Source organism: Bos indicus x Bos taurus, chromosome 25 (genome assembly GCF_003369695.1).
Source record: "Bos indicus x Bos taurus breed Angus x Brahman F1 hybrid chromosome 25, Bos_hybrid_MaternalHap_v2.0, whole genome shotgun sequence".
NCBI lineage: Eukaryota > Metazoa > Chordata > Mammalia > Artiodactyla > Bovidae > Bos > Bos indicus x Bos taurus.
The window spans coordinates 28334457-28351363 of record NC_040100.1 but is presented as its reverse complement, the minus strand read 5'-3'; the positions used below and the strand labels follow the sequence as shown (position 1 = coordinate 28351363).

Below are 16907 nucleotides of genomic sequence, written 5' to 3'. Positions count from 1 at the left end.
TCAGTAAATGTCGGCAGAACTGACCCCTGTCCCTAAAGCAAGGACAGCTAGTCCTGTAAGCCCTAGACCCACAGGCTCTGTGTCAAGAGTGAAATCTGCTGTAAGCACTGAGGCCCAGGGGCAAAAGCAGCAAAGCCCACCACCTAACAGTCATCACAGGGCCAATGTGTACCAAGTCCCTACTGTGGGCCCAGCAGGTGTTAGACTTCACTTGGATTATCTGTTCTCTGGTTCTTAAGGGGAAAAAAGTGTGGTCCCCAGACCAGCAGCATCAGCGCCACCTAGGAACTTGTTAGAAATACGAATTTTCAGGCTCCGTCCAGACCTGCTGAATCAGACCCTCCGGTGATGGGGTCCAGTGATCATGAGCTTTAACAAGTGTTCCAGAGATCTTGATCCATGCTCAAACTTGGCCCCACTGATTTGATTTCACCCTCACAGTAATCTTAGGGAAGATGGGAGATTAACTCAACTGATAAAGAAGCCACCTACAATGCAGAAGACCCCAGTTCAATTCCTGGGTTGGGAAGATCTGCTGGAGAAGGGATAGGCTACCCACTTCAGTATTCTTGGGCTTCCCTGGTGGCTCAGAGGGTGAAGAATCCTCCCGCAATTTAGGAGACCTGGGTTCAATCTCTGGGTTGGGAAGATCCCCCGGAGAAGGGAATGGCTACCCACTCCAATATTATGGCCTGGAGAACTCCATGGACAGAGGAGCCTGGCAGGCTACAGTCCATGGGGTCACAAAGAGTCTGAAATGACTAAGTGACTTTCACTTTCACCAAAGAGGACAGTGGAGCTTAAGGAAGTCAAGTGACTTGTCTGAGGTCACACAGCTGGTACATGGCAGAGATGAGAGTGCAGTTAAGTCTCTCTGACTCCACAAGGGGGCGCTCTGACCCAACATACCTCCTAAGACATTTCCTCCATCAGCATCTGAGCCCTGACTCAGGACCTTCTCCATAGGGTCCAGGTACTGGGTTGAGGGGCTCAGGAATTGGTGCCCCGTCCCTCCTGGGAGCAGGTGTGGGAATAGGGGCAGCTGGGAAGGGCTGGAGGGAGTTCAGTCCTCCTGCTCCAGCAAACAGGGCCTTACCGTCCTTCCACAGGTCGGCCATAAACTTGTCAGAAGAGGCGTTGAGGAGGGAAGTCACATTGTCATTCAGCGGGTCCATGTTCTTGGTCAGCCAGGCGCTGGCATTGTAGTCCACCTGTCAAGGACCACCCCACCAGTCAGGTGCTTCTGCTTTAGTTATGAACTAAGGGCCCCAGACTTCTTCCCCCACTGCCCTGGATCTTCTCAAGTCAGAGAGGAAACATGAGTGGCTACCATAATGGGAATCCACAAACACCAATAAAGGAACTGACAAATCAGAACTTTGAAGGGCCCTGCGCACAGTAGGCCTCAGCCATGACCTACCGGGAAAGGCTCGTCTCTATCCCTGCCTTCTCCAAGTATGCTTCCTCTGGCAGCCTCCTCCTTAAGAGCCCAGCACGATGCCTGAGATTTCCCAAAGGTATGGAGCTTTGCTGGTGGCGAATACCCTCCCCTCACACTCAACATTCACCTCTCCTCCAGCAAAGGCTTGACAACAATCTGCTTTTAAATTAAATCTGGGACCTCTTTTTAATCTTACTATTTTGACTATGAAATGGAAGGAACTGATTGAATAGTTCTGGTGGGGTTTTACATTATATGGGTTGTTACACTGATGGGCAGGTCTGATCTTGGCTGTGTGCCAATAGAACTTTATTTATAAAATCAGGCCATGGGCCAGGTTTGATACCTGGGCTATAGTTCGCCAACCCCTGGTTTAGAGTATTGCCTGTTTCTATGATGTAGTGGATATACCAGGGAGTCAATAAATGTCTGCAAGCCAGACTGAGTTATGTCTTTTCTACGTGATCCAGGCCTCTCCGGAGCCATAGGGAAAGGTCCTGTATATTAAGAACTATAATATGATGATGATGGTGATGACAATGATGATGGAGGAGACGCATAGGGAAAAGGGGGGAGGAAGGAGGAGAAAGAAGAAAAAGAAGACAGATTTCCTGGGTGGCACAAGCTGGCAATGGCAAACCCAAGGCCATGATAAAGGAGATTTCTGCTGGACTCAAAAGTTGGTTTATTGGTCACCCCATTCCAGCTGGCCCTTCCTGTTTAAAATCTATACAGGAAAGAACTGCCTGGCTACCATGAAAGTGAAAGTTGCTCAGTCCTGTCTGACTCTGCAACCCCATGGACCGTCCATGGAATTCTCTGGGCCAGAATATTGGAGTGGGTAGCCTTTCCCTTCTCCAGGGAATCTTCCCAACCCAGGGATTGAACTCAGGTCTCCCACATTGCAGGCAGATTCTTTACCAGCTGAGCCACAAGGGTAGCCTGGCTACCATAGTTGGAGTGTATTAGTGGCCTCTCTAATATACATCTCATATATGTCTGTAATATACAACATATATATTAGCCTTTTATAGCATATATATTCTCTATCTTTAATATACAGGTATCATACATACATTAGCCCATTATATGTTATATCTCTAAATCTTGTCCCTTACTGATGCTTAGACAAATCATGTATAAGGCTTAGTTGGGGTCTGACTTACACCAGAGGCCTCTGGGTCCCGCCACTCCTAAGCTGTTCTTACTTGGAACATCCTGCTTGGGTCCCCTGGGATGAAGAGGCCTCTGGGACATTTGCCTGGTACCTTTCCGGCGTAGTGGATGATAGAGAATTCAGTTTTGTCCTTGAGCTGCTTGGGCTTCTGAAACTTGGGGTGGCTGCCCTGCTCCGTGCACAGCTTCTCCACAAAAGACTTGTCTGTGGCTTTGGGGAACCAGCACTCCTCGTCCAGCAGGGCCAACACACCTGGGGGGTTGGTCTGTGGAAGACAAGCAGATCATAGCAAGGACGCCCGAGCCTCAGGCTGGCCACCCAAACACATGCGCAGGCTCCATTACCATATCTCCTTACATATAAAGATGGATTTACACGCTCCATCTCCACCCCCTCAATCTATCCTCAAAGTATTCTGTGCCCAATGGACCAGCACTAGGGATGCAAGCGCCGGGAAGCATGCACAACATCACAAAGATTTCACACTTCTAGTCATAAATTGTGTTCCTTTACAAATAAATTCACCTAAGGGGTTCCTTTGAGTAAAGTGCTGAGACAGTTTAAACTAAGGCGTCAGGAGCACCATCAAATCTGCACATGCTATTTGCTCTGCTGGAATGTTCTTTACTTTTTAGACTCAGATCAGAGAAGCCTTTCCTGGCTATTCTGCCCAAAGCAGGCATCCCTGAAGCACTCTCAGCTTTGCCCTTATCAGGAGTTTCAGTTGCTTCTCTTTTTTTGTCTAATTTCATTGTCTGCTCCTCCAGGAGGGCAGGGGCTGCGTCCATCTGGTTCACTGTTACATCTCAGCCCCTAAAGAGAGGGCCCAGCATATAGCTGTTTAGTCGCTAAGTTGTGTCCAGCTCTTTTGCAACCCCATGGACCGTAGCCTGCCAGGCTCCTCGGTCTATGGGATTTCCCAGGCAAGGATACTGGAGCTGGCTGCCATTTCCTTCTCCAGGGGATCTTCCTGACCCAGGGATCAAACCTGCATCTCCTGCATTGGCAGGTGGATTCTTTACAGCTGAGCGTATAGTAGGTCATTCAATAATGTAGGTCAATCAATGGTCGTTCAATAATGATCTCTTGTGCACCTACTACGTGCATGGTTCCAGGAGTTCGGGATGGGTCAGCGAACAAAAGCAAGATCCTTGCTTTTGGGAATTAATGACTGGAGAGAGGAGGGGAGGGACGGGCACTGCGGGGAAGGGAAGAAAGGGGAGGGATAAAAAGAAGCAACAGCTTCGATAGGAAAATGTGGCCTAAAGGACACGGTAATTTAGTTCACGAAGATTCAGTTCACAGCCTTTCAGGACTTGGGGAAGCTGTGCCCGAGTGGAGACAGCACAGGGTCTGCGTGCCGGCTGCACGTGCGTGATGTGGGGCCTCACCGGCCGCTCGATGAGCTCAATGCAGGGCTGCAGGTCCAGCCCGAAGTCGATGAAGTTCCACTCGATGCCCTCGCGCTGGTACTCCTCCTGCTCCAGGATGAACATGGTGTGGTTGAAGAGCTGCTGCAGCTTCTCGTTGGTGTAGTTGATACACAGCTGCTCGAATGAGTTCACCTGAGCAACAACACCAGGGAGACCCGTGAGCATCATGGTCCACGTTAGAGGACTCGGGGCCCCGAGGAGCTCTGTGCTGGAGAGACCCTGTACCGGACACCCTTTCCACGAGCCTGCCCTGCCATTTCAGCACCCAGAGAGGGCTCAGGCCCCACTGAAGGCTTCCCCGGGGCTCATGAGGGCTGGTAAGAGTTACTTATTCCCATGTCACGTGGTTTTAAGAATGCTGATCTCCATCTGCACAATGATTTATAGATAGAATAACCACGTAAGGTATTTCAACACCCCAATTTTTTTTTGGCAATACCCCATGCCATGAGATCTTAGTTCCCCAACCAGGGATTGAACCTGTCCCCTGCAATAGAAGTGCAGAGTCTTAACCCCTGGAGTGCCAGGGAAGTCCCTCATTATCCCCATATTACAGATGTGGAAACTGAGGCTCAAAGAGGGAGATATGTTTTGGAATATCTGTTTTGGGCATATTCTCTTTCACTGAGAACTTCCCTCCAACTCATGGGAGTGGGATTTAGTAGCCATTTTATACTCTTTGAAGTACTGCTGCTGCTGCTGCTAAGTCGCTTCAGTCATGTCCGACTCTGTGACCCCATAGACGGCAGCCCACCAGGCTCCCCTGTCCCTGGGATTCTCCAGGCAAGAACCCTGGAGTGGGTATGAAGTACTGAAAGACCCTAAAAACAGTGCTTGGCTCTGAGATGACCATGTGACCCAACTCAGGTAAGATTCAACGACACTCAATTCCAAGATGTGAGATGGAACTACTGGAAAGAACTGGAACTGGTTGGAACTAAGAGGCAGTCTGGATCGATGGCAGCCACATTGCCACCATGAGGGGAGAGCCCGCTTGAGAATGAAGCCAAAGTGGAGGATAGTGGAGAGAGGGAGATGGCAGGAGTTCATGTCCCGCCTGTCGGATCCAGCTGTACCTCTGGCCTCTGTTTACAAATCAGTACATTCCCCACTGGATTTCTGTCTCTAATACCCTCAAAGATTTAACCTTCATGAGACAGCTTCCCACCCTATAGTACTTCCCACCCTATAGTAGCTGCCTGCCTTTCTCCAAAAATAATGAATTTCTCTAAGTGGAAGCTAATTTCCAGAGAACCCGGACTATGTCTATTGCGATCCTGCCAAGTTGTACCTCAAAGATCTCAAACCCAGCGATGTCCAGGATCCCCAGGAATGAAGCCCCTTGCCGGTGGGTCTTGTCCAGGGCTTTGTTCACTCGGGTAAGTATCCAGCGGAAAAGGCGCTCATAAGTGGCCTTGGCCAAAGCTTCTACGGCAAAGTCTGCCTGCAGGGAGTAAGGGGACAGGGTTACTCCCAATGGGTGCATTTTCACAAGAGCCTGACTGGTGGTCCTGGATTTTTATACTCCCTCTATCTACAATTACTCCTTAAAAGATAAACAAAGAAAAGGAAAGTATACCATCTCTACAACTGGCAATAAGGGACAGAGTGGTTAGACCTAAGGAATGGCGATGTGGCTAAGTAGTCACTTTCTACCAGAGGGACCTGGAACACAGTGGAGCCTGCTCCACCCCAGGGTCACTTAGAGGCAGTCAGTCCTGCCTCTAGAAAAGGTCCAGAGACATTTCCAAAGGTTAACTCAGCCCTCATACCTTCAACTAAGAGATCAAGATGAGGTCAGGAGTGAGAGCCTCTGATGTTCTCGCTCAGCCAGGGTTGTACCTTCAGGACCTGACACGGGACTTTGATTATTCCAGTACTGGATATACAGGGGATAAAAAAATGGATGGATGGATAGATGGGTGGATGGAAAAGTCCTTCCCTGAAAGCCACCAGGAAGTTTAGGTCTTTTGAGCATGAGCCACCCATTGTCCTTGTTGGGCACATGCAGTAAATGGTATACTTTCCTTCACCACAAATTGGCTTTGCTGCGTGGTTGATTAACAGACCCAAGTTTGGTTAGGTAACAGATGCATGAATGGGTGGGTGGATGGATGGATGGATGGGTGAATAGATGGATGGGTGGATGGGTGGGTGGATGGATGGGTGGGAGGGTGGATGGATGGGTGGGTGGATGGATGGGTAGTGGATGGATGGATGAGTGGATAGATGGATGAGTGGATGGATGGGTGGGTGGGTGGGTAGATGGGTGGATGGATAGATGGGTGGGTGGGTGGGTGGAAGGGTGGATGGATGGAAGGGTGGATGGATGGGTGGATGGATGGATGGAAGGGTAGATGGATGGAAGAGTCTTCAGGAATAAATGACAAATGCAGGAAAAAATGGCAAATGCATCACTTACCTGTTCTTTTGTTTGAGCCTTCTGCACCACATCCCGCCCGACTTTGATACGTGGGGTCAAGATGGATCTGGTGAAATCTGTCACATTAATTCCCATGAGGTGGCAAACTTTCTGAGCCGCTGGATGGAGGAAAGAAACATATTAAGTGCATCACAAAAGTGAAGGCTTGGAAAAGAAGGCATATTGCATGTGATATCTGTGATCTGTGGATACACTTTTTTTCTCGATGTGGAACATGACAGTGACCACAGCATGAAAGAGTCCTATAAGCTGCTGTAATTAGTGGCCTCACCCCCAGCGTCTTACCAAGAGGCAGTGATGGGGCTGGGATGGAGGTGTGCCCCAACTGGGGACTTCGGGCCAGAGCCAGGTTCAGCTCCTCGCTCTCTTCCCAATTCTTAGCCATGTGCTTTTTTGGAAATGCTACTTAACTTCCCAAACTCTAGCTTGCAGAAATGGTTAGCTATTTGGTATGTTGTTTGATTGTCAATGGGATTAAATGAGGTAGGTATATACCTGACATATAGTTAAATTCAATAAGCATTTGTTCTGCCATTCCAAGATATATGTGGCAATATATGCAGAGAGAAAAATATTGGAAACAACTTAAATGTTTGTTCACAAGGGAGCAAACAAATATATCATGGTATTTTTGTAAGTATTTTTTCTCTAGAAAAAAAGTTGCAAGATGATGTCTATAGCGTGATATCATCCATGTAAATAAAAAAACACACTCACAAAACACCACTGTATATTGTTCAGATATATGTGTGTGAAGGTATAAATATAAAACCAGAAGGGTATATGGTAAAGTACAATTGTGCTTGTCAGGAGGTTCAGGGAGAAGAACGAGACCCTGTTGGGAGAATAAGAGATGTCAGCCTTCTCTATACCGTGTCTCGTTTCATTCTAAAGATAAAGAAGTATTCAAAAATAGTCACAAATGTCCATTCTGAATGGTGGACACGTGGGCTCTCGTATTCATGTAGTTCTGCATTTAAAAAGGTTTTCTCAAAAAAAAAAAAAAAAAATCCAACGTTAGCTGCTTCCTAAATGTGAGGACTAGCGACACAATGGTCTGGAATGGTATGAGGTGGACGATCGTGTAGTTTTAGGATTTTTCCCCCGGTCTTTTTGCAAAGGTGCTCTTTTGATTTCTGTTTCCCTGAGGGTCTCTCCTCAGAATGAGATTTTCTTTAACTTGCCATTTTTGGGAGTGTAAGACATAAGAAACAACTGGCAGTTCAAAAGGGAGCTTGGAAAAGCAACCCAATATTGAGACAGGGGTGTTGAGGCCACAGGTGAGCAAGCTGGGAACCTGAGTCATCCTTCTAGATCAGCCGCCAACAAGCATGGTGGTATCCAGGCCATCTTTTTGAAACACAAAACACTGTTTATTTGCAGGTAGGGCTGTCAGATTTAGGGAAAACATACAGGACACCCAGTGAAACTTGAATTTCGGATAAGCAATGAAGAATTTTTAGTATAATTATGTCCCCAGTATTGCCTAGGACATACTTACAATCAGAAGTGTTTATCTGAAATTCAAATTCCACTGGGCATCCTGTGTTTTATCTAACAACCCCACTTCAGGGAAACATGAGGTCTGTCTCCCCAACAAGACCATACACGGCATAAGAAATGGGGTGGTGATTTGGGAGAATGGCATTGAAACATGTATAATATCATATATGAAACGAGTTGCCAGTCCAGGTTCAATGCATGATACTGGATGCTTGGGGCTGGTGCACTGGGACGACCCAGAGGGATGGTACGGGGAGGGAGGAGGGAGGAGGGTTCAGGATGGGGAACGCATGTATACCTGTGGTGGATTCACATTGATATTTGGCAAAACCAATACAATATTGTAAAGTAAAAAAATAATAATAATAATTAAAAAAGAAAATTAAAAAAAAAAAGAATGGGGCGGTTCCTTCTCATTTCTCACTGTATCCCACTGCCCGGCATTTAGCAGGTGTTCAAAAATACTCGTTTAACAAAATAAATGAGTGTGGGGTTTTAGAAGAGATACTCCCTAAGGGTCCTATCTCATCCAAAACCTAGTTTTCCCCCCAACACTGTGACTGGAGAATTTTCCACGTAGGATCTTCAGCAGTGAAAAGTTTGAAAAAAGGACCAAGTGATAGCAACCCAGTCTAGTTCTTATTAACACCCCAGATATCCTCGGCCAGAAAATTAACCAAGACAATGTGACCTTTCCTCCCGTCACCAAAGTCATCAGTTACCACAAAAAAAGCAGGAGGCACCTGTGTTATCCGGCATGGAAGCCTGGTCTGTGTTTCTTTCCTTCTTGAAGACAATATTTCCGAGTTGCAGGACAGATGACACCACCCTCAATATGGCTGGAGTGAGGAGAGAAGACCAGATGAGACAGAAATGCCAACATCAAGATCCAGAGTCTGTAAGTCACCGAGGACCTGGAGCCGGCCTACAGCTTTCCCTCAGAGACTCCGTTCTGAGCCTTTGTCTAGTCTTGTTCAGTCACTAACTTGTGTCTAACTGGAAAAAGCCAAACAACCCAATTGTGCTAAGAGGAGAGAACAGAATATTTTTGGATTGTTGCTAAAAAGCTTCACTACAATGGAATTATGTGCAGGAGGGCATGGAAATCTATAGCTTGTGGACCAAATCCAGCTCATTACCTGCCCTTGAAAATAAAGTTTTATTGGAAGCCAGCCAAACTCATTCACTTACATGCTGTCTATAGCTGTTTGCACGCTAAATGGCAGAATTCAACAGTTGCCATGGAAATCGTATGGCCTGCCTGGTAAGGCTGAAATATTTACTATCTGGCCCTTTGATACATCAAGGAGATTGAATGATTAACAATTACAAACAAACAAACAAAAAGTCCTGCTGTATCTCACAAACATGAATGCTGAAGGAAGGCCTCCAGATGCAAACAAGAACATATCACATAAATCCATTTAACAGGCACATCTATGCCGCTGGAAGTCAGGACGGTGGTTATCCTTGGCTGGGGAAGCTACGAGAAGAGGCATGAGGAGTTTCATGGGGGCTGGTGGTGTTTGTGTTCTCTTAGTTAAAATAGGCACCAGTTACGCAAGTGTGTTCGGTGTGTAAAAATTCATCAACTATATACACTTACACACAACCTTCTAAATGTAAATTTTACGTCAATAAACTATATCTAAAGAGAAAACAGAACCCTGTGCTTCTGAGCATGCTCTGGCTGGGTGTGTGAACGTTCATGTTGGGATGAAGAAAGGGGAGTCTTCCACTGGTTGTCGAGGCATCTCCAGACAAAACAGTGCGTTGCCAGACCCTGGGAACCCTTCTGACGCCAGACTCAGTCCATGCCGCTGTCAAAATGGTTTCTGAGCCTGAAATCCTCCCAAGACCACGAGTTCCTGGAGCGCAGGGGGCTGTCCAATCTTCTTTATATTCCCCTAACCTTCTCCAGGGTCCAGACACATATGGGGGAGGGAGGGTAGATGGATGGATGGAAAATGAAGTGATGGATGGACGGAAGGAAGGAAGATGGATGATGGATGGATCAGTGTATGGTTAGATAATAGATGGATGATCAATTAGTGGATTGATCAATATAGATAGACAGAGGATGGAGAGATGGATGGATGGATGGATGGATGGACGATGAAGAGATGGATAGATGGATGGATGGATGGAGGACTGATCAATGCAAATACTTGGCTTTAGATTACCTGAGGTGCAGATCACCCAGGATTTCCAAGAAGAAATCACTGTTTCAAGAACAAAACATAGAGATTCCAGCCTACTCTGATTCCTCAGGCCAAATTAGGGATGACAATCTTTTTTGGGGGGATTTTTTGGAACCTTTTGGGGCCTTTTGGGCTTCCCTGATAGCTCAGTTGGTAAAGAATCGCCTGCAATGTGGGAGACCCCGGTTTGATTCCTGGCTTGGGAAGATCTGCTGGAGAAGGGATGGGCTACCCACTCCAGTATTCTTGGACTTCCTTTGTGGCTCAGCTGGTAAAGAATCCACCCGCCATGCGGGAGACCTGGGTTCCATCCTTGGGTTGGGAGGATCCCCTGGAGAAGGGAACAGCTATCCACCCCAGTATTCTGACCTGGAGAATTCCATGGACTCTATAGTCCATGGGGTCACGATAAAGCTTTACTACAACTGTTCTCACACGTTAGGGACCCTGGCCCAGCTCAGGAGGAGAAAGGCCTAGACCACCCACCTATACGCTCCCACTCACCACTGGAGAAACTTTCCTCTCAAGTGAACAAAGTTTCTGTCAAAAGGAAACAGCTGAGGCAGTTTCTTTGATAACATCTATGAAGGGGCTCTATAAACCGTCAGGTGCAATACTCACAGTTCTTAAAATGAAAGTCAAAATGAGGGATTGCTGAAATGCCTGCATTATAAGTAGTGAAACTCAGGATTTCTCAGCCCAGGCACTAGTGAATTTTTGGCCCAGATAGTTGATTGTGGGGGTGTTTAGCTGCATCCTTGCTGTCTAACCACTAGATGTCAGTATTGCTGTCTCTGTGTGCAGTCGCTAAATCACGTCCGACTCTGCGACCCCACGGACTGCAGCATGACAGGCTTCTCGGTCCTTCACTATCTCCCAGACTTTGCTCAAATTCCTGTCCATTGAGTCGGTAACGCTATCTAGCCATCTCAGACTCCGTCAGTAGTGCTACCCTTTCCCAAGTTACGACAACCAAAAATGTCTCCAGACGTTGCCAATTGTCCGCTGGGGGCCAGCCCCCCAACCCTGGTTGAGAACCCCAGGTCTAAATGAAAAAAGCAGATCGATGGGGACTGCAGGGACTCATGGGGACCCTGTATGAAAGGCGACACCCGCGACTCCAATCATGGCCACAAGGGAGGCAAACCCAGAGCTGCCAGACTTCTGCTTTTTCCAAAGATGATGGGGAAACCCAGATTTTCATGTGAAATCTACCCAAGTTTAAAATTAACAACTTGGAGACTTCCCTAGTGGTTCATAGGTTAAGAATCCACCTTGCAGTGCGAAGGACGTGGGTGCGATTCCTGGTTGGGGAGCTAAGATCCAACGTGACAGGGGCAACTAAGCCTGTGCACCACGACTAGAGAGCTGGCATGCTGTGACCAAGAGCCTACGTGTTGTAACTAAGACCCAACACAGCCAAGTAAATGAACAATAAATTTAAAAATAAATAATAAAAAATAATATAACAACTCTAACGTGGAGGTCGATCTCTTCTGTGGGCTCCAGTGCTGCCAGTTTGCACTTCCTTGTGTAGATAACACAGTCAGAAATGACAAAAGAGCAGTCACCACTCCCAGGTCAAAAGAGCTGGTGGGCAACAAAGCAGCAAAGTGGGCAGGGCTGCCCAGATGGTATGGGTGGCGAGGCTGGGGTCCGGGGCAGTGGTTGAAAGCATGCACTCTAGTGTTAGGGTGTCCTGAGTTCAAATCCTAGCTTCATCTTGCAGAGCCTCAGTTTCCCCATCTGCCAAATAGACAGAGTAACAGAAGTACCTGCTTCATGAAATTTATATCAGGAGAGATGCTGCAAGCCATAGGCCTGGCCCAGTGGGTACTAAACAGCAGTTGACTGGTGGCCATCAAAGAAGTGACCACCCAGAACCTGCAAATGTGACCTTATTTGAAAAAAGATCCCTGCAGAGGCAATTAAATGAAATCAATCACCTTAGATTAAACTGTGTGTGTGTGCGCGAGCGCGCGTGCATGCGTGCACATGCTCAGTCATGTCCCACTCTCTGCAACCCCATGGACTGTAGCCCATCAGGCTCTTCTGTCCATGGGAGTCTCCAGGCAAGAATTCTGGAGTGGGTTGCCATTTCTCCCTCCAGGGGATTGTCCCTGGATCAAACCCAGGGATCAAACTCGAATCTCCTGTGTCTCCTGCATTGGCAGCTGGATTCTTTACCATCAGCACCGCCTGAGAAGTCCCTAGATTAAACTGGTGGGCCTTAAAATGCAGGAGGCCTGAGTCCAGTCCCTGGAGAAGGGGATGGCAACCCACTCCAGTAGTCTTGCCTGGGAAATCCCACGGACAGAGGAGCCTGGAAGGTTATAGTCCATGGGGTCACAAAGAGTTGGAAATGACTGAGAGACTAACACTAAATTAAACTGGTCCTAATTCCAACCACAAGTGAGCTGATAACAGAGAGAAGTCGCACAGAGCAGAAGAAGCATGAAGAAGAAGGCAGATTGGGGTGATGAGTCTACAAGCCAAGGACTGCTGGCAGCTACAGAAGACAGATGACTGACCTGGGATGGATTCTCCCTCAGAACCCCTGGAAGGAACCACCCCTGGCCACACCTTGGTTTCAGACTCCTGGCCTCTAGAACCATGAGAGAATAAATTCCTTCTGTTTTAAGCCACCAAGCAGGGGGTCACTTGTTACAACAACAACAGGAGACTAATATGCCACCCTTACTACTGAGAAGCAGGAAGCAGGTTTCTCAACATGTAACAGATGCACCACCTGTACACAGTAAGTACAGAGAGTGACCCACCCACCAAAGCAGGAGATGTTAAGAGACACGGGTTCGATCCCTGGGTTGGGAAGATCCCTTGGAGTAGGAAATGGCAACCTACTCCAGTATCCTTGCCTGGGAAATCCCATGGACCAAGGAGCCTGGCAGGCTACAGTCCATGGAGTTGCAAAGAGTCAGATGTGACTGAAGCAACTTAGCACGCAGGAAACTTTTAAAACATTTCAATAGTTAGGGACTTCTACTAATTTATTTGAAATAGTATAACCAGGACATACACTTAGTGATTTTACAGAAATTGTTGTTTAGGACAAAGTCCAGAGTGGATGGAACTGTGGAAATCTACTCTCTGTATAAAAATATTCAGTCAGTGATGATATAGGTGCAACCCAGAAGTGGCATCGACTATGAATGACTGACATCTGAAAATGGACCTAGATAGCCTCAGGGAGGATCTGAGGGCAGAAACGCTGGAGTTAGCTGCTGGGAGTTCACACCCTGGCTGTGTTATTAGCAGCTGTGTGACTTGGAGTTAGGTATTAGCCTCTCTGGGCCCCCACTTTGCCACCTGAAGGCCCATAAGAACACCTACTTCATAGGACTGTCATGAGGGTTAAATGCATAGTACCTAAACCCAGGGACTTCCCTGGTAGCTCAGCTGGTAAAGAATTTGCCTGCAATGCGGGAGACCTGGGTTCAATCCCTGGGTTGGGAAAATCCCCTGGACGAGGGCATGGCAACCCACTCCAGTATTTTTGCCTGGAGAATCCCCACGGACAGAGGAGCCTGGCGGGCTACAGTCCTTGGGATTGCAAAGAGTTGGACACGACTGAGCGGATACCACAGCACAGCACACAGCACCTAAACCCAGACAGTGCTCAATAAGCAGCAGTTGCTACGATGTCATCATGATTACGATGGTCTTACACTGCTGCTAGCTCTCTGTGCAACCTGGGGCAAGTACTTCTCTCTTGCTAAGGTCCAGGAGCCAGAGGAGACTGGTCACCTGGGCCCTCATGCCGCTCCAGGGCTCAGCTCCCCATTTTCCTTTGACCTTTTTGGGGAGAGTTGGGAGCAGCCCTAGATTTATAATCAGGGTTGGTATACACAATGGCCTAAGTCCATGCCCCACAGGCATCAGTCATTTGTCCACTCTCATCTTTTTAAAAAATATTTATTTATTTTAATTCATTTACTTATTTGGCTGTACTGGGTCTTAGTTGCAGAATGCGGGATCTTCAATCTTCATTTCAGCATGCTGGATTTTTTTTTAGTTATGGCATGAAGGATCTTTAGCTGAGGCGTGCAGAACCAGCATGCAAACTCTTAGCTGCAGCATGTGGGAACTAGTTCCTTGACGGGGGATCAAACTCCATCCCCCTGCATTGAGAGTGTGGAGTCTTAGCCACTGAACCACCAGAGAAGGCCCTGAACACCCTCATCTTTTCCTTTTTAATTTTTAAATTATATCTATGTATTTTTTATTATTTATTTTGGCTGTCTGGGTCTGAGCTGTGGCACACAGTGTCTTCAATCTTTGCTGCAGCGTGCGGGATCTTTAGTTGTGGTAAGCAAACTCTTAGTTGCCGCATGTGGCTTTAGTTCCTGGACCAGGGATCGAACCCTGGCCCCCGGCACTGGGAGCATGGAGTCTTAGCCCCTGGCCCACCAGGGAAGCCCTCACCCTCATCTTAATGCTTGCTCTATAGGCATACCAGGGCTTCCCAGGTGGCACTAGTGGTAAAGAACCCGCCTGCCAATGCAGGCAGGTGGAGACGTATGGCTCCTACATTGGGACTGTGGAAATCTACCCTTTGAGTAAAAATATTCAACCAGTGATGATATAGATGAAATTTGAAGTGGCATCAATTGTAAATGACTGACACTGGAAATGGATCTAGACAGTCTCTGGGAGGATCCGGGGGCAGGGGCTCTGGAGTTAGATGCTGGGAGTTCACACAGCTGCTAATAACCCAGCCAGGACATGACCTCCCAGCAGCTAACTCCAGCGCCCCCGCCCAGAGATCCTCCCAGAGATTGTCTAGATCTGTTTCCAGGTGTCAGTCATTCACCATTGATGCCACTTCAGGTTTCATCTGTATCATTACTGGCTGAATATTTTTATGCAGAGGGTAGATTTCCACAGTCCCATTGTAGGAGATGTACGAGATGTGGGTTCGATCCCTGGGTCGGGAAGATTCCCTGGAGAAGGAAATGGCAACCCACTCTAGTATTCTTGCCTGGAGAATCCCATGGACAGAGGAGCCTGGCGGGCTACAGTGCATGGGGTCTCCAGAGCCACACGGGACTGAGGTGACTTAGTGTGCACACAGCATGCTGCAGACATACCACTGCTCTATTGTTTATTTATTTGCTTTCACGTGACTAGGCAGGTTGTCTTCCTGTGTGCTCAGGTGCTGTCGTGTCCCAGGCTTTTGTGACCCCATGGACTGTAGCCCGCCAGGCTCCTCTGTCCATGGAATTCTCCAGATAAGAATACTGGAGTGGGCTGCCATTTCCTTCTCCAGTGCTCTGATACTCAGCACTTTCCTTTAAAATCTCACTTCTCTCTCCTACGATTTACTTTATCTTAAGTGAAAAAATCAGCTTTTCTTGCCATAAATAGATGGCCACGATTAAAATAAATACATGGAAAATAACTCATACTATCAAATGCTAGCAAGAGGCTGGGACCTGCCCAGGGTGCTCAACTTGGGGTCTGCTCTCCAAGGTTAAAAGGGTGATGAGCAAGTGCCAGGGAGGGGATGAAGACCACGTAGATGTCAAACTGCTCCTCTCTGTGAAAGTCATCAGAAGACGGAAAAGGACTAGAGAAGGGACCACCGCCTCATGGTGGGTTTCTGCATTACTTATCATCTAAAAAATGACTCCACATTGTAGAACATTCTGGGTTCCTTCTAACCTTGGTTTCCATACCTTGGTTCTGACATAGACTTTTTTTTTAATTTATAGAACAAAACCCACCTTCCCACATACAAAAACAGAGCACAGCACATCATAAAGTGGGGTTTGGGATTCCATGAGACCCAAGAATGAGTCCCAGCCCCATCAGTGACTTGCTGTGTGTCTCTTCTGTGTGTATCTTTGCTTCTCTGTGCCTCAGTTTCTTCATTTGCAAACTGCAGTAACAACAGTCATCTCCTAGGGTTGTTGCAACATTAAATAATGTGCATAAAGCACTTAGCAGACAGTTTTGTCCCCTGATGTCTTCACTTTAAATATATTAGAAGCACTTCCACATAAGGTAATGTCTGAAAGGACTCATTGTTTTCTTTCATAAGGTCAAACAATAACTGAATAAATCTTCTATCAATTAATATTTTAGTTTGTTGCAGTTTTTTATTATGTACATAAAACTGAACATTCTGGTATATTTTTGGTACGTTTTTTAAAAAGGGAAGTTTACCAAATACCTGGCCCAAAGCAAGTACTTAGTCAACAGCTGCATTTTTCTAAAAGCAAAGATTAGAAGTAAAATGAACTCATGTTCCAAATAAAATGAATCATTCTTGGAGAGCCGATGTCATTCAGGAAGGGATGCTGTAAGCACTGGATTCTGAAGTGGGATCCCAGCCAAAAGCCACAAAGGCCCACCATCTGTTATCTGACTCATGGAATCTTCTTGTTTTCAGCCCCAAGTTATCTCTGGAGGAGCTGCCCGTCCTGCAAAATGCAGTTGCCCTGCATTTTGGCAACTGTAGCCCTCGTTCTGGGGCTTCAAAGAGGGTGCGAACATGGCAAGAGAGGGAAAATTTCCACACTTGTCCTGGTGTTTCCCAAAGAGATTAATCTTAAATATTAAGGCATATCTAATTCAGAAGGAAACGTGTTTCTCGCACAGTATGGAAACCAGGAATGTCTCTGTGAGCTTTCCTAGTCTGAGAACCAAATGTGTTTCTTGGTCATTGGTATGATGATATTGATCAATA

General features: G+C 47.0%; 1 protein-coding gene across 3 annotated transcripts in view; it reads right to left on the bottom strand.

The window, feature by feature from the left end:
* MYH11 (myosin heavy chain 11) overlaps window positions 1-16907 on the bottom strand; it is a 127431-nt gene that overhangs the window by 37902 nt on the left and 72622 nt on the right. For all 3 annotated transcript variants that reach the window (XM_027527198.1, XM_027527196.1, XM_027527197.1), the window contains 6 exons: window positions 8741-8836; window positions 6474-6592; window positions 5343-5495; window positions 4010-4183; window positions 2710-2883; window positions 1097-1211 (listed from right to left, as the gene is read on the bottom strand). In XM_027527198.1, the coding sequence (XP_027382999.1) occupies window positions 1097-1211; window positions 2710-2883; window positions 4010-4183; window positions 5343-5495; window positions 6474-6592; window positions 8741-8836 (831 nt within the window). The remainder of the gene's footprint in view (window positions 1-1096; window positions 1212-2709; window positions 2884-4009; window positions 4184-5342; window positions 5496-6473; window positions 6593-8740; window positions 8837-16907) is intronic.